General features: G+C 43.6%; 1 protein-coding gene across 7 annotated transcripts in view; it reads right to left on the bottom strand.

The window, feature by feature from the left end:
- Window positions 1-23,650, bottom strand: part of PKHD1 (PKHD1 ciliary IPT domain containing fibrocystin/polyductin) — a 482,558-nt gene extending 458,908 nt beyond the window's left edge. For all 7 annotated transcript variants that reach the window (XR_010748128.1, XM_066359212.1, XM_066359215.1 and 4 more), the window contains exons 1-7: window positions 23,487-23,650; window positions 14,208-14,346; window positions 12,629-12,706; window positions 11,854-11,998; window positions 9,001-9,109; window positions 5,477-5,534; window positions 629-707 (exon numbers count right to left, since the gene is read on the bottom strand). Coding sequence is in view for 6 of the 7 variants with exons in the window: in XM_066359212.1 (XP_066215309.1) it covers window positions 629-707; window positions 5,477-5,534; window positions 9,001-9,109; window positions 11,854-11,998; window positions 12,629-12,706; window positions 14,208-14,271 (533 nt within the window). In the remaining variant the exon portion in view is untranslated. The remainder of the gene's footprint in view (window positions 1-628; window positions 708-5,476; window positions 5,535-9,000; window positions 9,110-11,853; window positions 11,999-12,628; window positions 12,707-14,207; window positions 14,347-23,486) is intronic.
- Window positions 23,651-26,805: the final 3,155 nt, after the last annotated feature.

Genomic DNA, 26,805 nt, shown 5'->3' with positions numbered 1-26,805 from the left:
CACTATAATTGTTTCAGAGGTTGAATAACCACCGTTGCTTAGAGCTTCCCACAAACATCACAACTTTAACACTTCCTTCTTTTTCTCCTCTCTTCTTAGCCTGGATGGCTTAATAGTATCATGTTCCATTTATTTTTTTAATCTCCAATGAAAAAAGTTATGTTGACATCCTAATCACTCCCAGAAAACATTAAAGTCTTTTCCTGTATCGTCTTTCGTATTTCCCCTGATCACACTCAGAGAATCTCTAAATGCATCAACCAAGCAAGGAAGTTAATGGCCTTTGGGATTCACACATCATATTATAAAGAATTCATTTTTTCCTGACAAACAGAAGATAGAGGGTAAGAATCAAAAAAGAAAGTCCACAGAGGCAATTCCAGTACAATTCACACTGAGCCCAAAGTTACTAGTTGTCAGTAAATAAATGCACAAACTTAATCGACCAGTCACAATTACATTAACGAAGTTTGCTGAAGCCCAGCTCACCAGGCACCATAAACTGCAAAGAGGAAAATAGAAATTCCGTGCCAACTGCTTACAATTTATTGCTATCAGGGAAGCTGGCCCCAGGAAGCAAGGCAGCATCTTTGTAACTAGCTGTACATCAAAACAAACACGCACTTACCTGTCGATGTATTCAGCATCCAAATCAAAGGTTTCCAGTCTTCCTGTGATAATCCAGCCATACACATGTATTAGTTGTCCTGTTTTGAGAAGATTTTTTAAAATGTAATATACTTAGCTGAAACTCTAAATGTATAACATAAACTGTATTTCTTTTTTATACATCTACTCAAGATGGCTAATTTGGCCATGACTCAGAATATTTATTTTTTTATAAACTGTCCAACAGGAAAGATCCTAAAATATGATCCAGTGGTTATATTACAGCTTAGAAAGGCTAAGGTAATCAATTATTGCAATCATAGATTTAATGGTCTATGTCTGGAGCACAGAAGGAATAATGAGTCTCCCTCACATAATGAGTACCATGAAGCGTGAGGCTTTTAAGAGGTAGAAGCAGCGTCGGCCTGGCGTGCAGAAGTCCCTGGTTCGATTCCTGGCCAGGGCACACAGGAGAAGCGCCCATCTGCTTCTCCACCCCTCCCCCTCTCCTTCCTCTCTGTCTCTCTCTTCCCCTCCCGCAGCAGAGGCTCCATTGGAGCAAAGATGGCCGGGGCGCTGGGGATGGCTCCTTGGCCTCTGCCTCAGGCGCTAGAGTGGCTCTGGTCGCGGCACAGCGACGCCCCGGAGGGGCAGAGCATCGCCCCCTGGTGGGCAGAGCGTCGCCCCCTGGTGGGCGTGCGGGGTGGATCCCGGTCGGGCGCATGCGGGAGTCTGTCTGACTGTCTCTCCCCGTTTCTAGCTTCAGAAAAAAAAAAAAAAAAAGAGGTAGAGGCAGGTTTCCATACACAGCCATGTTCCATTAGCTCGCCTGTGCGTAGACCATCTACCCAGTGTGCCTTGGGGTTCTCCACACTGCATAAGACTTTCCTCTGCACACTTGCTAATATGAACACCTGTGATATGAGGAGGCTTGTACCACCTGATCTAGATGGGTATTCAGAGTCACTAAACTTTTTTCCATATCTCAGAGTATACAAGATAAATCTCATGATTGACGCAAATGGACAGAAATAAAAGAGAGAGCATGAGACAGCAGCAGAATGATGGCTTAAAGGATAGCATGTCATGCTCATTTCATAAATGCATTCATGTTCTAAGGTCGGGCAGATTGGGGATCCACAAACAGCTGGTGTCTGCCTTGTCTGCTAAAACTCAGAAGACTTCTGCTGGGTGTCCTTCCTCTCTGTGACTTGCTAGGCTTTCCCCTGGGTATTAAATTGTCTTTTAATACTCCCCTCTTTCGAGTTCATAGAATGAGGTTAAAGGCATCAGCCATCTCCTTTCAGCATGGTGCACTTGGTACGACCCTGAGCCCCTCTGCCTATAGGAGTTGGGAACGAATCTAAACTAGCCCCTTGCCAGAAAGAATTTGGGGTCCCCCACATGAGCTGACCACTTCTATGGTTGAAAAATACCTACACTTACTTCTGTGGAATGGCACAGAGCAAGTTTTTCAGCAAATGCACCGCAGCAAGGTAATGATGTTACAGATAACCACAGAATGCCACAGCCTGGAAAAAGGTGCCTTTCAAACAATGACAGAATTCAAGCATCTACGCTGCAATGTTTCAGCGTCATTTACTATGTTTAGAGATGAGGCATAGTCAAAAGTGAAGTGGTTACCAGAGGGAAGGGGTGAGGGGAGGGGAGTAAATGGGGCCGAATATACAGTGACAGAATATGCTTTGACTTTGGGTGATTAACACATGCAAACAATAGTTCACATGCTATGGAGATGTATACTTGAAACCTATGTGCTCCTGTGGACCAATGTCAATCCATTAAATTTAATTTCTAAATTTAAATTAATATATATATATATATTGTGACAGAGACAGAGAGAGGAACAGATAGGGACAGACAGGAACGGATAGAGATGAGAAGCATCAATTCTTTGTTGTGGCTCCTTAGTTGTTCATTGATTGCTTTCTCATATGTGCCTTGACTGGGGGGGGGGGGGGCTACAGCAGACCAAGTGACCCCTTGCTCAAGCCAGTGACCTTGGGTCCAAGCTGGTGAGCCTTGCTCAAACCAGATGAGCCTGTGCTCAAACTGGCAACCTCGAGGTTTTGAACCTGGGTCCTCTGCATCCCAGTCCAACACTCTATCCACTGTGCCACTGCCTGGTCAGGCTAAATCAGGGGTCGGGAACTTATGGCTCGCAAGCCAGATGTGGCTCTTTTGATGGCTGCATCTGGCTTGCAGACAAATCTTTAATAAAAAAATAATAATGTTAAAAATATAAAACATTCTCATGTATTACAATCCATTCATTTCCTACCGCTCATGTTCATGGTTGCGGGTGGCTGGAGCCAATCACAGCTGTCCTCCGGGACAACACCAAATTTTTATTGGATAATGCATAATGTACACGGATCGTTGTATGGCTCTCACAAAATTACATTTTAAAATATGTGGCGTTCATGGCTCTCTCAGCCAAAAACCCTGACCCCTGGGCTAAATTAATATATTTTTTTTAAAAAAGAAATTGTCCCCTTCACATTGTGCTTGTGTTTTATTAATGAGAAATGACTTTCTTCTGCAGTCATTAAATGACTGGCACTAAAACAATGGGAATCTTCCAGGAAGTATTACCACCACTTTACAGGTGAGTGGATAGAAAGAAATTGTCTGAAGCAAAAGCCCATTGTCTGATGGTCTGCTACTGCCAACAGTCTGATGGTCTACTGCTACTGACTTTGGTGGACATGATTTCTGGCTTTGACAAGCACAGTTTTAGAAACTATTGACAGGTTATAGAAATTAAGAATTCTTGTGAGTTTCTGTTTTGTCTCTAACAAAAAAAGCCCAACAGAAATCTGACAAATGGCTAAGGCAGATCATGATGCTGGAGGATTCTGCGTCACAGTGAACAACTGTTGACCACATATAGAAATTCAACTGCTCATAAAACATCGTCTCTCCTGTCCCCACCACCTCCCCCATCTCCTGGCTGCAACTCTGGGCAGGCTTCCCAGATGAAATCAGAGTAATCGTCTGGAAAGTGATTGCAAAGATGCAGCCGGGTGGATCCTGCCCGGGGGGACCATTCCAAGCAGGCCAGTCACTGACTGTTCCCCCGGAAGGTGGAGGAGACAGTGTGTGGAAGTTAAACCCAGTGGGAGAAATGGGCTTGACAGATCCGGGTACCAGCTGACATCCCATTTCACACTTCTAAGGGTTGCCTCTGTCCTCATCTTTCACTCTAATGAGACTGCTGCCATCTCAACAGGAGCTTTTCAACACCAGAGTGGCAGGGACCAAACGTCTGCCTGTGATTTTCATAGGACCACATCTCTGTTTCTCTCTCTCTCTCTCTCTCTCTCTCTCTCTCTCTCTCACACATATGCACATACTAAAGAGAGAGAGAGAGAGAGAGAGAGAGAGAGGAACAGACAGGAAGGGAGAGAGAAGAGAAGAATCAACTCATAGTTGTTGCTCCTTAGTTGTTCATTGATTGCTTTCCCATCTGTGCCTTGATGGGGGAGGAGCTCCAGTTGAGCCAGTGACCCCTTGCTCAAGCCAGAAACCTTGGGCTTCAAGACAGTGACCTTTGGGCTCAAGCCAGCAACTCTGCACTCAAACTGGTGAGCCCACGCTCAAGCCCACAACCTCAGGCTTTCAAACCTGGATCCTCAGTGTCCCAGGTTAACACTGTACCCACTGCGCCATCGCCTGATCAGGCGGACCACATCTCTTTTTAATAAAACATCATGTCTTGATTATTCAGGCAAGTTGAAAGAAACAGATCCGTGAATAGCCCACATTAATAAGATAAAGCTGAATTTATATTCCTTAGGATATAATGTAAATACACACATACACAATCTGTGTCTATATACACACAGAAATGTAAAAACACTTTTTAGTAACTCAGATCCTCATTTTGACATTCTTGAGCAGTCAGGCCATTCAAAACAACCAGTCAGATATTGCATTTAGACACAACCACATATAAAAATTTGGCAACTTGTATTCCTACACTTATACCATCTGGAAAACATGAACAAATGAAAAACCTAAGAATTTGCCAAGAATCAGGCAGCAAATTATATATTTATAACCCTCACTGTGTTTACGACGTGGTTTTAAAGTGGGTTTAGCAGTTCCCACATCTCTTGGTTGTGATCCCTTCTTTAATGAAGTCCCTCCGCTTTCTCCTCTTCTCTGCTATCCCTGTGGCCTTTGCTTACCTCTGAGCTAAGTCATGAGCAAACCCCCAGGAAAAGGATCAGGGTTAACGGTCTTCATGTGGAATCCAACACAACTCAACACAGGAGAAAATGTTGGGCATATGGGCTCACTCTGGCTTCTGACTATGTAGGTTCAAATCTCTGCTGTATACTTATTAGCATATAACTTTAGGCAAGTTACTTAACCTTTTGGTATCTCATTTCCTCATTTATAGAATGGGAATAATAATAGTTCTTATATCATCAGGTTCTTGTGAGGATATAATAATACAATATAGGCCAAATGCTTGAACAGAACCTGGCTCACAGTAAGTTTCAATAAGCTTTGCTATTATGTGGACAACTATATATAGTTAAAAGCAATGACAATTCTATTTCCTCCATTCTCCGCAGCACCTGGGTTGATTTTGTGGCCTCTTTATTTTTCCTCCATGTTTGGATTTTATCAGTGAACTAATAGAGAAAAAGTGCCCCAAAGGTGAAACTAAACCAGGTTAAAAATAAACCAGAGATTGATGCTTATTTTCAAAACAGCATCAGAGAAGAAGCTAAAATTTTCCATTTATGGAGATCACTCTCCTGGGTAGGAGAGTTTCAACAACTTTTGGTACAAGTATTCTTCATTGTCCCTATTTTAATGGACGATTTCTTACCTGGAATGCCACTGGGTGGATGAACTTGGTACACAACGGGTGTCTGTGCCCTGGAAAACTGTTTTGAAATGTTATCACAAGTGAGCATTTCATTAGAATATCCCAAACACAAACACAGGAAAGACAGGTCATTCCTTATACAGCATTTGGCTGAGGCACTAAATGATATAGCTCTTCAAATCACCTTCAATCTACTTTTTTTTATCTTCACAATATTTCTGTGGAGCAGAAATGGCAAATATTATGATAGCTCTTCCATAGATGAAGTAAAGGAATTCGATGAAGGTCACATAGGAGCTTGCTCTTGTACTGTAATGTCGAAACCTTAGCAGACCTCTTTCCACCTGCCAGACCCAGGGACACGTGTTACCAAAAGGAAAGCTAGGCAAGCCACACTTTAAAACACAAACCATTTAATGCCATAATTATAATTTGGCATTTGGGGTCTGGAAAGTTTTTTTTTTCCTACACAATAATTTGCTTATTTAAATTGAAAGGATTGCAATTTAAATTATTATCAACCAGCAGGATGGCCGGGATTAGCAAACACAAAACAATTGGCAGTTGGAGAGGCACCCAGGCCAGGCGTCTATTGGGAAAATGAAAGGTGCCTGTTGGGAGAAAAACTATTCAAATGGATCAAGGAGTGGAAGCAGCATTACTCCTTAAGTAGAAAGAAAGCACAGATGGAGGGGTGGAAGCCTGGGAAGCCGGGCCATGGCACCCCGAATCTTCTGGCGACGCCCCTCCCTCCAAAGCACTTCATCTGCTGACCGCAAACTTCAAAGTCAGGTGCAATGTCTGACTTGGCCACTGTTGCATCCCGGTGCAGAGCCTGGGAGGCAGAAGGCATTCAAGTTTTCGTAAATGAATGGAATGGCCCCGTCTGAGATGACAGATAGACTGTGTGCGCAGAGAGAAGGAGGCACAGGAAGGAGTTCAGTCTCACCTGTAGGTATCTGGGCTAGTCTCACATCATCGCGTTTCACAGTCAGGGCCCATACGAAGCAACAAAGAGGGGCAAGACCTGACTGCCCAGGCCCAGGTGTGACCATTTAGCTAATGATTCTCCCAGGAAGACCAGGACCCCAAACTCCTCCAGCTGCCTAAACCACCACCACCATTTCCCACAACTTGCAGTGCTTCTCATTTGCAAAACAAAGACTGCAAATTATTTTGCCTGGTGTGCTTTCTGCACCCCAGGAGTCCACCTACCCAGGGAGAACATTACCAATGAATAACTCCCTCGTTAATCAACAACTTTCATCAGACATCGAGAATCAACAGACATTTTCAGAAAGTTGAGGACCCCGCTTGACAAGTACTGTTTTAAGTATTGATCCACACAGCTGCGCTGTCTACCATCAAGACTAATTTCCTCCTTTTCTAAAAGAGAGGGTTAGAAAATAGTTCACAGAAAATATGTAGAGTCAGGGGTCAAAATAAGAATCCTGTGACCTCACCAGTTGGGAACTGGCTCGAAACTCACCAAAAGATAAAGATTGATGCCATTGCACAGACATCTGACAACCATATAATCCCCACAGCAGCCCCCAGTTTCTTCCTGCACCCAAGGCTTCACCTCCCACTGGGCGTCCTGCCTGCCATGGTCATTTCCACCAGAACTTTATCATAGGAGCCTCATGAGGTAGACCAATGGTTATTGCTCCTTTTCACGGATGTTAGAAACTGGACTTGGGACAACCAAGTCCAAATCAGCTAAGGGAACATAATTCTTGATTTCTAACTTGCAGTCTAAAATCTACCCATGTGTAAGCCTTCCACTGGAAGTGGCGTGGAGGTGGACAGGAAGATAACGATTCCTTTATCACCCCGTCCCAATTCCTCAGAGCATGATGGGGCACAGTTCAACCTCAAAAAAAGGCTTCACTTGTGATTTTTTTTCTGAGCTGACACAACATAAAATGGTAGATTTCTAAGAGAAACAGTGCCCTGGTCACCCACTAAGCTAGAGACATGACAGAGTGAAAAATTAGTGAGCTTCCAAACCGAGCTTCCCGCATGCTGATTTCTGAGACAAGACGGGACCAGCAGCAGCGAGATGGGGGTGGGGGTGGGAGGAAAGCAGGGGATTAGAATGACAGAGCCACAGCCACCAGCTGCTTGATAAACCTTGTGTGAGCTGTTGAACTTGTCGGTGCCTGCAGGGGACTCTTTGGAGTGGACCAAGGAGATGGAAATTAATTGCTCATATTCACGGTTTCCCCAGTCCCAGTCCCAAAACTAAGAGTCACACTGTGTTTTATTTAGCTTAGACTGCCTCTCATTAACTGTGTCCCCTGTGGTTACTTGTCACCACGCCAAGCTGGTTGAGCCACGGAAACACTTGTTTTCTTTGATGTGCAATTTTAGGCCCTGTTTTTCTTCTTTCCCTTCACTCTCCTCTCCAATCTCTAATAACGGAGAAATCTACTATCTGGGGTGAAAGGACGTCAAAAGCCCAAAGCAGCATGGTGATGAAGGAGCATGCTCGGCCATCCCTTTTCTGTCACACTCACTGCGACCCTGCGGAGGTGGCTGTGCGGGACTTTGTAGGAAAGAATGACTTTTTCCATGCTGTGCCTTGACAGAGAAGCAAAACTCCGGAAAAGAAGATTCTCTTGGCGTGAGAAAATGAGTATTGACAGCCAATTCCAAAATGGAAAAATGAGTTGCCTATTAGAGAATGTGGATCATACTAGAGATGAATGTAGAGGATGGAGTCTTGTTCTAAAGGAGCATAAATTAGTGACTCAACTGTACTTTTACAAATGGAGGCATCCTATAAGAAGTGCGATCGTGTCAAAGAAATGCTTTTTATGAGAAGTCTAGAACCTACGTGTTCCAAAATTATTTTGGTGTAAAACTAATCTGAAATGGACAGTAGACTGAAACAAACAGAAAATGAAGCCCCACGATGCATATTGAGTCTCCAAAATAAGTTAGGCATTTGCTCATAAACCACCACCCCACCCCCCGTTTCCTTTTAGCTCTGAGCTTGAAGGAGAATTCCATCAGTAAAAGCCCATTCAGGAAGGAGGCAGATAGGTCCCTGAGACCCTTTACCGTACTGAGACTCAGGATGATCGCAGCTATAAAAGGAAACACTGATGCACACTGGTGGTCTTTGTGGCTCTTCTGTGAGCTTCAGTTTAGGTGAGGACCAGAATCAGATGCAGGTTCAAATCCTAGTTCTGACATTTAATATCTGAGCAAATTTTTTATGGCATGGGCAAATTATTTAATCTCTCTGAGCCTCTAGTTGCTCATCTGTGAAAACAGTATAGTAAAGTAGCTACCCCATAAAGTGGCTGTGATTATTAAATTAACATACATAAAGCATGGAGCTTGATACACAAGCGCTTAATGCTTATCTTTCATTAGTATAGTCTGAGAAACCTTGTAAAGATCACCCACCTTTCCTCTTACCTGGCAAGACTCCCTGCCTCATTCATAACTTGCTTGTTGATAGCATAAACCCAGCCTCAGACCAGGCAAACATATCCCTCCATCCTAGAACCCACCTTGAAAGTACAGCTGTCTGGCAGTCCTGGGGTTGGGCGGCCTACCACCTGTCCGCCAGAGGATACTTCCAGCTGATATGTGCCCTCATGTGCTTCAGACAGCAGAGACCTGAGGGGAGAAAGTGGAAATCCTTGGGAATTAAAATTGAAAAATGCCAACACTAGCCTTCCTTGACCACTTCAAATTCCCTCCCTGCACCTGTGAAGCAGAACTGATCAAGGATCCTTCTATTTTACTTTTGACCTCCTAGATTCACTCATCCACTAGACCGCTACACTAGACTCTAGAGCAGGGGTCCCCAAACTACGGTCTGCGGGCCACATGCGGCCCCCTGAGGCCATTTATCCGGCCCTCGCAGCACTTCCAGAAGGGGCACCTCTTTCATTGGTGGTCAGTGAGAGGAGCATAGTTCCCATTGAAATACTGGTCAGTTTGTTGATTTAAATGTACTTGTTCTTTATTTTAAATATTGTATTTGTTCCTGTTTTTGTTTTTGTTTTTTTACTTTAAAATAAGATATGTGCAGTGTGCATAGGGATTTGTTCATAGTTTTTTTTTTATAGTGCGGCTCTCCAACGGTCTGAGGGACAGTGAACTGGCCCTCTGTGTAAAAAGTTTGGGGACCCCTGCTCTAGAGACTGGATCCTTCAGCAAAAGAAGTTATGATTTTTTTTTAATTGAAAGTTGCTAAAATTTTTTTTAATCTGTTGTTTCTTAGAATCATAGGTTCACAGGACTTTAAGAGTTGATAGACATGTTGATAGATAATCTACTCCTTTTCATTTTTTAAAGAAATGACAGCTCCAGTTATATTAAGAGATTTATAGGTGAACATAGCAGGTTAAAGACAAAATGGGATTTGATTTCCAGGCTTTTTCTGACAAAAGGCATTGACTTTACTTGTTGCCCCTCCCCCTAAATTTTTTATTTCATAATCATCCAAGCAGTCCCAAAACACTTTATAGATCCATCAGGAGAACCCTAGACCTTCTCTCCTCTTTTCATGAATATTACAGCAATTTCTTTGCCTCTTTGAGGCTGCCATTTATGTTGATTTTTATAAGGGGAAACCTGATGAATAAGAAGCTAGATTTAAGAAGTGCCTTCCTTCCAAACCTCACCAAAATCTTTAGTATGAACCTAACTATTTAAATCTGTACTGTCCAACATGTTGGCCACTAGCCCTATGTGTTCACTGAGCACTTACAATGTGGCTAATCCCAACAAAGATGTGTTCCAAGGGTAAATGACACACTAAATTTTAAAGATTTCACATGCAAAAAAAATGGATAGACAGTTTCTCATTAATAATTTATACATTGACTACACATGAAATAACAATGTGTTGAGTTATTAAACTTAGTTTCACTTGTATCTTTTGACTCTCTTATGGGCTATGAGAAAATTTTAAATTACAGTTGTGGCTCACATTACATATTGAACGGGCAGTGCTGATTTAGATGTGACAATGCCTGGTTTTGTGAAAGCAGATATGTCTTTTAATGATAATGAGGATAATGAGAATGACAGTATTCCATTGATGATAAATTATATATTTTTACATTCGAATGTAAATTGAACTTGATAGTCATCTTCCAATGAATGGATATTTTTCTTCTCTAAAAAGATGATGTAAAATCAATGGTGCATTTTAAAATTATTCATATGTTGGGATTGATAAGATAGAGGTAAATCTTCGGAGCTTTCACTTATTTCTTGTTAAGTTCTTACAGGAATATATATTCCCAAATATATCATAAAACCTAAGGAAAATATAAAGCCCAGTGTTAAGACTAATGGTAGTGCTATAAGGATGTCAACAGATATCTACTGGGCATCTTTAATTTGCAAGGTATTGTCCTAAGCATCATAAGGACTACAAGGGTGAGGCTAAAAAGATCCTCTGTCCTCAAAGCACTTAATTCTATAAGGAGAATCTAACAAATTGGCCACTGACATAAGTGTCATGAGAAACACAGGGTTGAGGAAATAAGGTCACTAGGGCTGCATATGTTATGCTTTTGCTTAAATTATAAAAAGATCCCCTTTCAGAAAACAAATTGTGCATGCACACACACATCTTATGGATGAATTACTAAAAGATGCTCCTTCCTCAAAGTTGTTGCAGCCATAACCTGGATTTCAACCCCTACTTGTCTCCCTTTCAAAGAAAGGAAAGATCATATTCAACGGGATGTGCAGGGAAGAGGTGGCCTTTGGAATATGGTTGGTTAGGATTTCAATAGAGATGGAAAAGGGGGAGCCTTTCTGGAAGAGACAACAGAAAGTGAAAGGAAGCGACAAGTTTTTTCCTCTCAACCAATGATCCACTTTCATCAGCAGCTCTAAGCCATGAGTAGAGAAAGAATGAACTAGTGTAAACTTTACAGGTCAACAAAAACTTAGAACAACTGATTATCTGTAATGCTATACAAAGCATATCAAACTCAGCAAACACATTGAGGACTAAAGCAAATTTTCTTTCTAGCTGGCTTTGAGATTATGCACAATTATTACAATTATGCTATTCCAAAAGATGAGTTCTTTAAATGACAAAATAGTACCATATATTGAAATCTTAATAGATATAGAGCTCCTTGAAAAAAAAAAAGCTGGAAACACAGTCTAGCCCCTCTTTATAAATCTCAAAATTCTTAAAATTCTTCACCATATTTTCATCCTCCCTTAAGCCCTGATAGGGATCTTTTAAAAAGGATATTCACATGGAACATTTTAAAAGACTATAGCAGAACATTGCAGCCACAGCAAGAGTAGCTCTAAATTGCCTCTTAAAAACCACTGAGATAAGCAAAGCACTTGTCCTGTCTGATTTCATTCCGGGACAGGTGTACCTGGTCCTGCACATCACCACCGGCAAATCCGAGAAGACAGGAGAGATGTCGCAGGGGATGCCGGGCAGCGCCGGCACAGCCACACTCACCAGGTGTACTTCCAGCTGAGAGCCGTTGCTGGGGTAAAGGAGACTGGACTCCAAATCTAAGCATAAGGAAAAGGGCAGAGTTGTGATCCATACAAGAGAATACAAAACCATGGCCACACAGGGGCAATGTGAGACACTGAGTTTGCCTCAGGATTAAATTAATACTCCTCGTTTCCAAAGGCATTTATGACTGCTACATAAACTACTGTTTTCATGTATCAGTTTATTTCAAAGGTTTTATCTCTTCAAGTCCATCCACTTAAATTCAGGGAAGAATATTTCAACCCTTGAAATTATTCTTTACTGTGGTAGAGATGGACACAGTAAGCCATGGCTTAGGAGCTCCTGTAAATTTATCTAAAAGAGAGCCAAGATTCTGTGGGGGGCACACATTGCCAAGTACTATGCTAAGTGCTTCCGTATCTCACTTAGGGTTTCTAGAGTCCCGTCCCACAGCCTGGGATAAGGAAGTAGACACAGTATATAACGTGCTCTGCTTCTGTGACATTAGCAAGTGAGCATCTGGAAACAGAAGTTGGTCACCTCTTTTGGTGGGTTGACCCACTTCTTTTCAGACTCTCTTTTACACGTGTCCTTAGACAAGGAAGAAAACCAAAGACTTACACTCTTTAGGACTTTTCAAATTCATAATTGAAAAACTTGCATTTGGTAAGACACAAACCTACCATCAAAAATGACCGTGATCCATGTTCCCCCTGCAAGGCTACCTTCCTCGGGTTCCACGTGGAAACTCAGGCAAGACACTGCAAACAGGTGAGGAAAACACTGGTTTTGAAGGTCAGTTTTAATCCACCAGCTTCTCCGGTTGTATGAAGCAAAATTGAGCATTTATCAGAATTGCCAGAAGGGCTTGACAAAGCACAGGTTGCTGGCCCCACTCCCAGAGTTTCTGGGTCATAACACAAGACTTACATTTCTGACTAGGTGTTGCTGGTGCAACTGATCTAGGGATCACATCTTCAAAACTCCTATTTGAAGGAAAGTTTTGACTGATTCTCTCATCTTAGACATCCAAAAGCCCAGTGTTCACCAGAACAATCCTGAATTTTTACTCCCTCCAGAAAGAACTTCAAGGGCACCTTTAGTACCTACTTCAACCCATAATATCTCTTCTCTCTTGATCCCACCTTTTAATAAGGTAGTCATATTTCATTGTAAAGTCCGCACTTATTTCTCGTATTTCCACTTCCCAGAGAAGTGGAGAAAGTTCTAGACGCTGTCTCTATTTCAATCCTCCTGCTCAGTATACCATCTCTGGTTTCCCTTTAGTTTTGAATACATGATCAGAATGACTCTCCAAATAGCTACAAAATTCTCTAGATTTTTGCCTTGTCTTTACAGAAAGAGGCTGAAGCATGAACCACTGCTGGAATTTCCTTAAAATAAAAGATTAAAAGAAGCACTATGGACTTCCCATGCTAGGATAGATCGGGTCTCCCATAGAAACTAATGGCTAAACATGACCTTAATTAATCATTCATTTTCAAAGATTTTCCTGAATATGCTGTGGCCAAGGAAACCAATAAAAATCAGTGAGGTCATAGATAAGAAAAGTGTTATCTACAGAACACGTTTTAGTTTCTATGTCAGAAAAGTTAAGTGGTAATCCAGGCCACCCTAACTCGGGCTAGCCTGGGGCTTCCACATGCAGCTACATGGGTGGTACACTGCACAACCAAGCGTGATGGGGAATCAGTCACAACAACGCAATTTATTCATGGCAGCCCCGGTAAGACCCGTTCATGCTTATACCTCAAAGGTGCATTAGATACTTCTACCTAAAGAACACCCAAAACAATGTCATAAAAATGATACAGAGGATAACCAGATTCACAGAGAAAATTAGAGACATCATTTGAAAAAAAGGGATTTTAATGCATGGTCATTAATTGCTAAAATAAGATAAGTCATTCCCTTTGGGAAGATAAAACAATACAATCTAAAAAGAATTACATCATGTGACCCAAAAAAAGAATTAAAGAAAGAAAGTTATAAGTTATCATTAAAAGCTCTAGATTATAAAAGAAACCTTCACTGGTCATTAAACATTGAAGGATATATTCATAACTATTTAATATATAACCTCAACTACTAAGCAGAAAAGGATTATTAAGCAGAGAAAATTTAAACCCAGCACAGATACTTTAATGCTTCCCCCCAAAATAATATTGTAAGGATAAATAAACTAGTTTTGAAGGTACATTGTTTTCTATCTATAATTCCTTCAAAATACATCCTACTTACCTGCCAAAAGTAGTATTTCAACACTTTTCAGAAAGATCAGCCAAGCAATCATCATTTCGTCCATTTAAGTCAATCCTCTCAAAATTACTCAAACATGAAAAGCATTTTCAATTTTGATTGGAGCAGCATAACGTTTGTGCTTTATAAAAAAATAAAATAAAAAATTACTATAATTTGCTGCTTATATATTATTACTGTGCTATGTTAAAACTTGGGAAATTAAGAAAGTGATACCAATATGGCCCTAGAGTATTCAAAGGGACCCACTATCTTCCCAAGCTCTGGTGAAAAAGATAATCTATGAATTTTATATGAAATCACCCATTTCACCCCATTCCCTTGTCCCACAAACTTATTTTATGCATGTATAAGTTGGGTATATAATAACCTCTCTCATTAATTCATAATTGAACTAAAGCTTAATTTTAAAAAGTAAATAAGTTCTAGATATCTATTATATCTAGATATAAAATAAAATACTAGTTAATGGTGAGTCAGTGGAGAAGGTTTTGTTTGTTTGTTCAGTTGCTTTTTGGAAGAACCTATCTTCCAAGAAACAATCAACATAAAAAGTAGCAAGCTTAAGCCCTGGCCGTTTGGCTCAGTGGTAGAGCGAAGGCCTGGCGTGCGGGAGTCCGGGGTTCGATTCCTGGCCAGGGCACACAGGAGAAGCGCCCATCTGCTTCTCCACCCCTCCCCCTCTCCTTCCTCTCTGTCTCTCTCTTCCCCTCCCGCAGCCAAGGCTCCATTGGAGCAGTTTGCCCGGGCGCTGAGGAGGGCTCTGTGGCCTCTGCCTCAGGCGCTAGAATGGCTCCAATTGTGGCAGAGCAACGCCCCAAGGTGGGTAGAGCATCACCCCCTGGTGGGCGTGCCGGGTGGATCCCGGTTGGGCGCATGCGGGAGTCTGTCTGACTGCCTCCCTGTTTCAAACTTCAGAAAAGAAAAAAAAAAAAGTAGCAAGCTTAACATAGTAAATGTTAGGTATAGTATTGGGTTGAAAAATATGGTACTAATGGGAATTTGGAGAAAATTATGTTATCCTCACAGCAGAGGAGTAAGTAGGGAAGAAACAGAGGAAGGAACAGCTGGACCCTCCAAACTAGACCCCATGACCTCACGGTTTCTGTATCCACTCCACAATGTCCAGTATGCCAGACCTATTTTTCTTAAACATTGCTTTCTTTGTGCTCTTTTTCTGTTTAAAGCTTTTAATTCAACACAAAACTTCTGTCACTTGTAAAATGATGATAAGACTACTTCTTAGGAATTTTTTCAAGATCGATTGTAGTGGTACATATAAAGAAATAACACAGGGCCTGGCACAAAGGAGCCACTCAACAAAAGTTACTTTTTCTTTCACGGGCTCTGTGTTTCCGTTGGAAAGCCCTCTCTCTGGCTATACAGTCTTGCTCTGACCTGGCCCCACTACCTTTGCAAGTTGCCCCAAGGTGAGCCCAGCACTGCTGTTACCCCACCATCTCTCAGACAAGGCTTCCACACATCAGCCTCTGGCTTGGCTCCTGCTAGTTGCTTCCTAGAGTGAAGAGGCCCTGATTGCTCAGATCCAGCTCCCAGATCAACCACTGGTCACTTTTCTCAATGACATCCTCCAACGCTCCATCTCTTTATAATCTTAAACTTCCTCTTCTGCAACTGAGCAGCTAGAAGGGGTGGGTCACTAGCATGGACATGGTCCGTTTGGAGGCCACAAGGATGCACTGGAGACAGATACCACAGCAACAATATAGGCACATGCTAGTGAAAACATACATTAAGATAATATTCCCCAAATACAATTGAGCCTTGAACAACGAGGTAGTTAGGCGCACCAAACCCTTGTGCATTGAAAATACATGTTTAACTTCTGACTTCCCAGAAACTTAATGATGGTCACCCTTTGCATCCACAGATTCAACCAGCCTCATATTGGAAACAGCACCTTCAATCTACAGTTGGAATTCAATCTTCAGTTGAGAATATGAAAATACTGTTTTTGATCCCAGGTTGGTTAAATCCATGGATTCCAAACCCACAGATGTGAAACTCACAGTTACAAACTGTCAAATGTATTTATTAAAAAAAAATTCACATATGGTGGACCCATAAGTTCAAATCCATGTTGTTCAAGAGTCAACTGTAATTAAATTTTTCTATCAAATGCCCCATGCTCAGAACCAGTGATTTATTAAGTCCCCTAGGCTGGGGATCAGATCACTGAGGTCATTCACCTGTGTCCTCATTTGATTAAATAAAAATGATACATTAGCAGACTCATCGGTTATGCAGGAACATATAATGTCCTGCTGGGAGAACGGCACAGGTGTCTCCCTGCCAGGCAGTTATAATGGCCAAGGCCATCCTATTTGGAGGACTGTTTTTCTAATTAGAGATATTTCAGCGTTTAGTAGGGACAGGCTTTGCCAGCCATCATTTGAGGTTTGCTGGGTAAATTGAGTAAGGGCTTCTGTGTGTGCTATAATGTCCTCCAAGTCAGTGGAGGGAACAAAGATGGTGGTCAAATGATCTACCAGTGGAAAACGGACTGTGCCCCCCTGGCCTTGGGGAGGTTGACAGCTTTGAGAGCCTGACCAGGTTGTGTATACCATACATGCTGACTGGGAGAGGCAGCACTGTCAGGCATGAGGAGATGCACTGGGAGTGGGAAATGCCATCCCAGGACCCCTAACTGTTCCCCTCTTTCAATAGTGCATGTTCCATTCTAGGTATAGTACGTCTCTATAGGTCCAGTGTACAGGAGGACAATGGAGTCCTAGTGGAGATTAATTCCCCCTCACCCATCGGGGTGTCCCATTGTAAATTCCAGTAGGTAATGCCTTTTCCAGGCCTGAGGGGGCTTGGTGCTCTCGGCAGCGTAGCATGTTGATCCACAGTAAAAGCAGGGCAATGTCTATATCTTGTGACACCCATACCTTCACTGTGTTGGGTGTCCCTGAGGTTCCCAGCCTCTATGAGACCACACACTCTACTGCTTGACCGTTCCAATGTATTAGAGCCTGGGATAGCTCTTTAGTCTACCTGGCCACTGTGTTGTTTTTTGGTTTTTGTTTTTTATACCTGTTAGTAATTTAATCTGCTGCTCTTATATTCCATTTTTCCTTTCTACTAACCCTGCTGCTTACAGGTTATAGAGGAGGTGGGACCTCCATTCAGTGTCATGCTCTTTTGCCCAGTCTTGTACATCATGACCGTTGAACTGTATCCCCCAATCACTGTCCATGTGACAAGGGTATCTGTACATGCTACTCAGCTTCTCTAGTCCCCTCCTGTGGCAGCCTGGTTTGTGCAGCCACAGGGAAACTCGGGTATGCCAGACGCAGTGTCCAGAAAAAGCAAGGCATATTTAGAACCCTCACTGAATATAATCGATTTGCCAAGCTTCACCAGTTGGGAACTCCAGTGGATGGTCCCAGACTTCTTTGGTAGTGTCCTTGGATATTGTTTAGAACACAGGATTTGTTATTACGGCAGGAACCAAGTCACTGTATTTCAAGGACAAGCCAGCACTCTTGGCAATATGCCCTTTCCCATGTGCTGTGGTGCCCACTCTGCCTGTGCACCCAATGTGCTGTATCTACTGCAGGGTCCCCTGCCCAGGCTCACGCGCAGGCTAGGGCATCTGTTTCCTCATCGCCGGTGGTGTCAGTGCCTTATGAGCTGAGACATGGAAAACAGTGAGGACTGCCTCAGGCTCCTGCAGGTGAACCCAAATGTCTTTCCATTCACCCTGACCCCACAAGTGCTTATTCATGACCATTTACCCCCTGGTTTCCCATTATCCAATCCAGAGGGTTAGTCTCTTTAGAATAGTCCAACTCTCAGAGCAAAAGGGTAAAGGTCAGGCCTCAAAGTGAGCACCATCCAAACCTCTCTGAGTTCAACCCACTGACAGTTATGGTTCTTTCCTGTTTCTACCCAGATGGTGTCAATCCTGGGCTGAATAGTGACTGCAGTCCGTGCAGGCCAGCTGCCCTGACTAGACCCGGGTGTATACCAGCCATCAGCAGAAAGTCCCCCCATTCCTTCTCTACAGACTACAGGGGCCACCACAGGAGTAGAAGTGGGGGCACTTGGAAGATCTGCCTTCTCTCCTGGGCTGAGTAGCACCTGCCTTTCTAGAGAGAGGGCAGTGGTAGACACCGAGCTCCTCTACTGAAAATACACATGCCACTTAGTCAAAATGGGGGGGTTGAGCTATGGCAGGGTGGCTTAATGGAACATAGTCTCAAACCACCCCTTGATAAGCAAGAAAGTTCTTCCCATGATCTGCTGTTTCTTCATGAGGGGCTTACATGGGGGAGTGCTGTGTGCACAGCTAGGGCTGGTGTTCTATGGGGCTATTTCTTCAGGAGAGGCTCACATGGGGGAGTGCTGTGTGCACAGCTAGGGCTGGTGTTCTATGGGGCTATTTCATCAGGAGAGGCTCACATGGGGGAGTGCTGTGTGCACAGCTAGGGCTGGTGCTCTATGGGGCTATATCATGTTTTTGCACCTTCCAGGGCTGGGGCCAAAATCCTTGGGATGCTCTCTCCTTCTGTTGTCTGTGCCACAGCATCCAACCCCTATCTCTGGAGTCATAGATACATCTAACTCAAATAGTAGTCCTGCTTGGGAGAGGCCCTGCACTGTATCAGTCATAGCTTCTGGGACAATGAGCGTTTTACCCAACCAAATGACTTCCCCAAACTTGACGTTAGTGCCTGGGTTTTGACTTTTCTGTGGGTTCACTGCCAGCCTCTCCCTTGCAGATGGTCCTGCAAAGTCTGCAGAGTGTCCTGCAGCAGAGACAAGTCTTCACATGGGAACATTATGTCATCAATGCAATGAGCCCAGTGTACTGACGCGGGGAAGGAGAGCAGGGACAGATGTCAGGTTACCATTCCACGACATATTGTGAGAGGTTGTGCAGGTAGCCTTGCAGAAGCACTTGAAATGTCCATTGTTGTCCTTCCCACGTGAGGTCACATTGATCTTGTGACTCAGCAACTAGGGATATACTGAAAAAAGAGCATTGTCTATGTCCAGTAGAGCATGGTACAGTTCTAAGGTCACGGTCAAGGTATCTAAGAGGGCAGCAATGCAGGGCACAGCTGAACGGATGAAAGGCACCACCTTTTTTAATTCTCGGTGACCCATGGTCATTCTCCATGAGCCACCGGCATTTATATTGGACGTACCAAGCTGTAGAAAGCACTATGGGCAGGACATGCAAGACTCATTCCAAGTTATTCCTATTTCCTTATGCCCTTCCCAGGCAATGTATATTGTTTGACAGTTACCATTCTTCCATGGGGTGACAGACTTATTGGTCCCCTCAGCACTGGTTTGATTATTCTAACTGGGGACAGAATTCACCATAGAGGTTTGCAGAGTTTGACCATATAGGATATCAATGCCCAATATGTTCTCTGGTATTGAAGAGATAAAAATCTTGTATTCCTAGGCCCTGGCCGGTTGGCTCAGTGGTAGAGCATCGGCCTGGCGTGCAGAAGTCCTGGGTTTGATTCCCGGCTAGGGCACACAGGAGAAGCACCCATCTGCTTCTCCACCCCTCCCCCTCTCCTTCCTCTCTGTCTCTCTCTTCCCCTCCCGCAGCGAGGCTCCATTGGAGCAAAGATGGCCCGGGCGCTGGGGATGGCTCCTTGGCCTCTGCCCCAGGTGCTAGAGTGGCTCTGGTCGTGACAGAGCGACGCCCCGGAGGGGCAGAGCATCGCCCCCTGGTGGGTGTGCTGGGTGGATCCTGGTCGGGCGCATGCGGGAGTCTGTCTGACTGTATCTCCACGTTTCCAGCTTCAGAAAAAATACAAAAAATATATATATATTGTATTCCTGTGGGGCAGAAAGCCCAATCTGCAGTATCCAAACGACCTTCCTGACCATAACCATCTGTCCTCTGTAACCATTAATAGTGCTGAGGCAGGTCATCCTGACAATTACCATGTGTTAGAGTACATTCAGGGCCAGTATCAATCAGAGCTATGACCTTTTGTGTATTTCTGGGGGACCCGTGAATAATGAGCTCAACAGGAGGCCTCCAAACAGCTCTCCTGGCCCTCACCTGGAACGCAGGCTTGGCCTGTACCTTATACCTGGGGCCCGGGAGGCTTCCACCCCTGTGGGACTGTATCCCTGAGACTTCTGCTGGAGCAGACAGGGCATCAGGGATGGTAGGGGCAGGTGGGGCGCATCTGCACTGCTGTTCAGGTTTGAAGGCTGACCAAACACCGCATTGGTTGCCAGTCTATCTTTTCAGATGAGCAGCAAGAAGATCAAACCTCATTTCCTACCATGTTACTTTCATTGGACCCTTTACAGCCAATTGGAATAGTCTTTTGGGTCGAGTTCTCTCTCTGTCACAGGTTTTCTCATAGCCAGTGCCCATTTCCAGGACTTGTCAGTTTCACCCAGCTCAGCCCAACATCGTAAATGTCTTGTCCCATGACGGGGCTCAGCATGGATATCAGCGCCCCCAAAAGGTGCTGGGGGCTATCTTGGCTTCCATTCCTGCAGTGACTGTGGCTCAGTCGGGACCTTTAGAGACAGAGGCATAGATGGCCTGTCTTATTCTCAATTCCCTAGGAATTATTTGTACCTCCTCTCTAGATTTCCCGGGTGTGATATGCTTAGGGAGATTCCCCTCATTGGGCAATCTTCTATGCAGGCTTGAATAATTTAATTATAAGGGAGTAAGATCCTGAACTCCAACCCCTTCCTGCACAGCACCCTGCAGGCTCTACCAAAGGACAGAGTGTTTGGTGATGTTGCTCTCTTTTGTTTTTTTCTCTTTCTGCCTCCTGCCAGATTAGAAAAATGCCACATCACCACGATACCCCACTTCATTCCTTAGTTGCACTGACTACACTGGATAGCAAGGCCTTTTGCTGGAACTGGAAGCTGTATCAAGAAGCTCGCTGGGTCTATATTCCCTCTTCATGCACATTTCCTGAAGTGGGGGCTGCCCGCTTGACTGGGGTGGTGTTTGCTTCGCTTTGGCTTTCCTTGGTACTAGAAATCGGACAGCCTGGGGCATTTCTTGCATTCAGCTGTCAATCACCGGGACATCTTCCCCTTTGTTCCTCTCACTTCTCCAGGGATAGAGTTCCCATCAGGTTCTGTCACAGAGTTCAGATCTTAACTCAAGTCAGCACATGTCCTCTTAGCTTGCAAAACGGCATGCTAAGCTCTCCAACTTACTGTCCTGCTCACACACTTGTCCACCAGCCCCGAGCTGGACAACTGCGAATTCTTCTCTAACCTCTGTTCTTCTCCCAACTTTCTAACTTGAGTTTCAGCCTCCAGATGGACACTGGTGGCCTGTGGAACTGCGCACAGAACATTCTTAAGGACAGGGGATGGGTGAAAAGCCCACGACAGCTGGACTAAGTAGCATATACTACTGGGTACCTTCCTCGTTGTAGTAAGTGCATTTCTGAAAATGGAATGTTTCAAAAATGAATTGTATTCCAAATAGATGTAAGCATGTAGGGCATATTGCAGCTCAAAGAAACACATGCCAAATCTACCTGGAAATTTTAATATTCCTTTCATAAACGCAAGACACCATCAGCTAGGGACTTGAGGGCAGGAACGCCCTCCAGGAACCGTCCCAAAAGTCCAGGCCATTCCAGCCTTCTCGTCCTTTCCTCCCTGAACCTCTCGCTTGTGTCCTTTGCAGCCTGGACCAGATGGCAGTGCCACATATGCCTATTTTCTACAACCATCTTAGTGGAAACGTCCCACACAGCACTCAGTAATTCTAACACTGGTGAATACACATTTGGATAATCTAAGCTTGGGCTCACCTAACTTGAAAGAAATAACTTACACACACTTGGGACGGGCAGAATTCACGGGAGCCGGGCTGAGCAGCCAGGGTCCTTACGTAGCACCCTGATGCCTGCTCTCGGCAGGCCTCCCAGCTGCACTCCCTGGCATCCCAAGTCAGAGGGCACGGATATAATACTATGAAAATCACTGGCTCTAAAATTTTCGGAAAGTTAAAAAATGTACAGAATTAAACACATGGGCATATTACTAAAGATATGTTTAATTTTTTTTTAATTTTTTTAAAAAATATTTTATTTTATTTTATTTATTCATTTTTAGAGAGGAGAGAGAGAGAGGGAGAGAGAGAAACAGAGAGAGAGAAGGGGGGAGGAGCTGGAAGCATCAACTCCCATATGTGCCTTGACCAGGCAAGCCCAGGGTTTCAAACTGGCGATCTCAACATTTCCAGGTCGACGCTTTATCCACTGCGCCACCACAGGTCAGGCTAATTTTTATTTTTAAGAAATGCCAACACTAGCAAAAATAGTTACACCATTTCAGAGAATAGATATGCCACAATTAATGTCCGGAAAAAAGAATATTTGGCAAATAACTTAGAATTAATTTACAGATATGTCCTGATTAAGACAGTCTAATACTATATAAAATCATCTATATTTAATTCAAATCACAAACATTTATTGTATGCCTAATATACACTGGGCACTGAGCCCGGAGCTGGGAAAACTGAGGCAAATAACCTGCGTTCCTGCCCTCAAGTCCCTAGCTGATGGTATCTTGCGTTTATGAAAGGAATTTTAAAATTTCCAAGTAGATTTGGCATGTGTTTCTTTGAGCTGCAATATGCCCTACATGCTTACATCTATTTGGAATACAATTCATTTTTGAAACATTCCATTTTCAGAAATGCACTTACTACAACGAGGAAGGTACCCAGTAGTATATGCTACTTAGTCCAAAAGAGCGGACTCTAACTTGCTTGTTACACGCAACATAATACCCACCTCCCCATAGGAGAGTGCACTTCCAGCCTGGCTGTACGGTTTCCACATTTCATCTCGGCAGTCACGCCCCAGCCTAGAACAATGGAAGTAGGTATTCACACACTGGTTTTCTTAAAGCCTTCTGTTCAAACTTGTATCTTTTCCTCTAGAGGGGAGCAATCAAGTCAATAATAAGTGTAACTTTTCTTAATATGGTTAATACACAAATTCTTCCTAAGGATAAATTCAGCCTCCAGTCAATTCTTTAAACCAGAACATTTTCAGCCAGAAGAGCGCTGTGTGCATTTGGTCAAGTATATTCTCTCTCCTGTCTCTCTCTTCTCTCACTGCTCCCATCCTCCTAGTCCTCTCTTCCTCCCTCCCCAAAATGGAGCTGCAAGATGCCCATTTCCCTTTGTTCACCACGACCTTGGCAAGAGATGCGATACCAAGAAAACAGAGAGTGGAGACATTTTTGATCAAACAGTACCTTTTTCCTGTTTCTTTCTCGAGACTCAAGGGAGAAGTTGTCTTTCTTTTCCAAATGATCTTGTTCCTCTCTGTCAAGAAACGGTGGCCGTGTTATCTGGTTAGAGCCCAGCCTGCAGCTACCATGCAGGTAACTCACTCACGTTGGACTGTAACTCACCTAACTTGTTTGTCCTGGCCAAACGTGTGCCAAAGTAAAAGTTCAGAGCCAGCCCTCAGGCAGGTTTAATGATTAACACAAGCCATTTGGGATTTTTCCTTAGGACCCTTTACTAATGACCAAAGAAAGGGTGTCTTACATTTTTCTCCACTTACTGCATATGCCCCAGACAAGAATTTTAAGTAAAAGTCCAGCCAGTAAGACAAACAGGCATTCAAAGATTGAAAGAATTTGCCAGTAAATCAGTGACCAAACACAGGATGCAGGAAGAAGGACCAGCAGAGGGCAGGTCCCCGTTCACGAGAGGACTCCGGCTTTTCTTCCTGAGGAATGACTCAGAAGGACCCTGCTATGGGTTGACACTCTCACAGAGGGGCATGAATCTGAAGAAGCAGAAAAAGGAAGGGGCTTCTTCAAAGTTTTGTTAAGAAAGGACTAATTAGCCTTTCTTGTTGTTTCACTTTCCTCTCTCACCCCTGTCCTTGCTTTCTTGACCAGGAAGAAGTCTTTGACTTGTATCCATTATCTTCTACTAGAACCCAGACCATCGATCTTAGTTATTGATTTGACTCCCTCTTGATAAATAATCTGAGAAGCAGAAGGCATAAGATGTCAACACAACCTTCTTACTTGCACCATAGCTGACTTTTCTGCCTTTTTTCCTCCACCCATTTCAATTTCCATCACCAACACCCTGGTCATATCGGTTTATGCCCTGTGGTCCCTGACCAGAAGAAATTCTCTTCTCCTTTCTTTTGGGAGAGGAACCTTTTCAGTAGAAGTTGATAGCCCTGCATCTACACCACGAAGGACCATCAGGAGTCCTGTGAAGCATCCCCAGCAAGGCCAGATTTAATATGTGGAAATTCAGCACAACTCTGATGAGAGTAGTGGAATTGGCCTATAGAAAGTATGGAATTTGCCTGACCAGACGGTGGCGCAGTGGATAGAGCGTTGGACTAGGATGAGGAGGACCCAGGTTCAAGACCCCGAGGTCGCCAGCTTGAGTGCGGGCTCATCTGGTTTAAGCAAAGCTCACCAGCTCGGACTCAAGGTCGCTGGCTCAAGCAAAGGGTTACTTGGTCTGCCGAAGGCCCATGGCCAAGGCACATATGAGAAAGCAATCAATGAACAACAAGGTGTCGCAACAAAAAACTGATGATTGATGCTTCTCATCTCTCTCCATTCCTGTCTGTCTGTCCCTATCTATCCCTCTCCCTGACTCTCTTTCTGTCTCTGTAAAAAAAAATAAAAAAATTTAAAAAAACTAAACTAAAAACAAACAAACAAAAACAACAAAAAAAGAAAGTATGGAACTTGATACCAAATTTTCTGTATATCACAGCTTGGCAACTAGTGACAAGCAGAATGATTTTCCTAGCTGCAGCCAGTAGTGTAGAAAGAGGGTGCCTGGGCAGGTGGGGCAGGTAGGATGTCAATCACCCTGCCTCCCCACTGAAACAATATCCACTCTAGATTCCTCCAATGCAGGTCAACAAGCATCGGCTGAGTCACATTGGTGTGCCTAGTGCATGAGGAATGGAAAAGAAGGGATAGACCACATTTGGGTTTTCAGAATTATTGGAGATGTTTTTTTAATTTTGTGAAGGAAATCATTCTCATGAATTAGTTAGATGATTTTTTTAATTATTATTTTTTAAATCTAATACAGTTTCTGCCCTCAAAGTGCTTGCTGTCTGGCAGGGAAACAGATTGGTGATCAGATCAGTTTCCCAGATTGAAGTTGAGTCTCCTGATGAAGACGTGACCTGTATTTTATTTCTTGCTACTTTAGGAAGAGGTTGCCAAAAATTAACCTCATCTATCTTTGGGGTAAAACGCCTGTAGTGAATATTTATAATATATTTTTGGTAGCCTAGATGGCAAGACTTTATTCTAAAAACACCCCAATTTTCTTTTAGGTAAATTTACCTCTCCATTCTTGACTAAAAGAATCTTAATGATACTTAAGCTTTTGGTTTCTGGGCTCTAAGAACTTCCGGGTGGGCAATGAAACTTTACTGTTACAGAAATGAAGCATAACGAGCCATTTCATGCTCCAAGGCCTGGAAGGAGAAGTTTAGAACTCTACAGACAGTGGCAGTGCCACATATCAGCTAGGGGAGACTCCAGTACTGCCTTCTTTGACCTCCCTTATCCACCTCAAGACCCCCAAATATACACGTATATCTAAGTTTGCCACACAACCTCCAGACTAGCCTCCCTTTCTCATATAAATATCCTAAATAAATTCTTGAGCTCAGATCTCTGACCAGTAGTAATAAAGACAAACACTCCCCAGAAGGCCATCTAAGCATAGTTCCCCTGCCACCCTAAAACAGGTAGCCATGCCCACCACTGGACAGTGACACTATTCCACAGGAAGCTATTTCATGAGAGTTTATGAAATCTCAACACAAAAACTACTGCTCAGGCCTATAACACAAACTCAGGGAGAGCAAGGAGGAGGTCCAAGACCACTCGGAATTCCCAGGGACCAGCAGCTTCAGGAATTTGGGGAAGGAATGGTATGAAAATCTACCTCACAGATCTCTCCAATTATGGCAAGAATTAAGTGTCCAGTTGCTGTGCTCTGAAATTTATTGCCACATTTGGACCAAGGCCATACTTCTACAGGCTGCTTCCAATAAAAGACTGAACATGTCAAGAGTAAGGCAGGTTCATTCAGAGACGACACAGGACTCCCCTGATGGTGGCTTTAGTTTGAAGAACCCTTGACAACTTGCAGAACCTTCCTTAGAACTACATGGCGAGTTAGGTTGCATCTATCCCTATCTCCTTCCCTCAGGGTCAGTCTGACAGCTCCCCCAGCTTCTCTCTCAGGCGGGTCTCCTGATAAAATCCTTGCACTTTAAACCCTAAATTAGCTTCTGTTTCTCAGAAGACTCAGACTAACACAGGCACAATGGAAGAGAACACCATTGGCCAGGACTACGGACTTTCTAATTAGTGGCCCCATGAGCAGCAGCTATGGTGAAGATCCTTTTTAGATAGCTTTGCAGATCATATATATATATATATATATATATATATATATTGTATTTTTCTAAAGCTGGAAACAGGGAGAGACAGTCAGACAGACTCCTGCATGCGCTCGACCGGGATCCACCCGGCACACCCACCAGGGGCGACACTCTGC

Source organism: Saccopteryx leptura, chromosome 1, assembly GCF_036850995.1.
Source record: "Saccopteryx leptura isolate mSacLep1 chromosome 1, mSacLep1_pri_phased_curated, whole genome shotgun sequence".
Classification (NCBI taxonomy): domain Eukaryota; kingdom Metazoa; phylum Chordata; class Mammalia; order Chiroptera; family Emballonuridae; genus Saccopteryx; species Saccopteryx leptura.
This window is presented reverse-complemented; position numbering and strand designations above follow the sequence as displayed.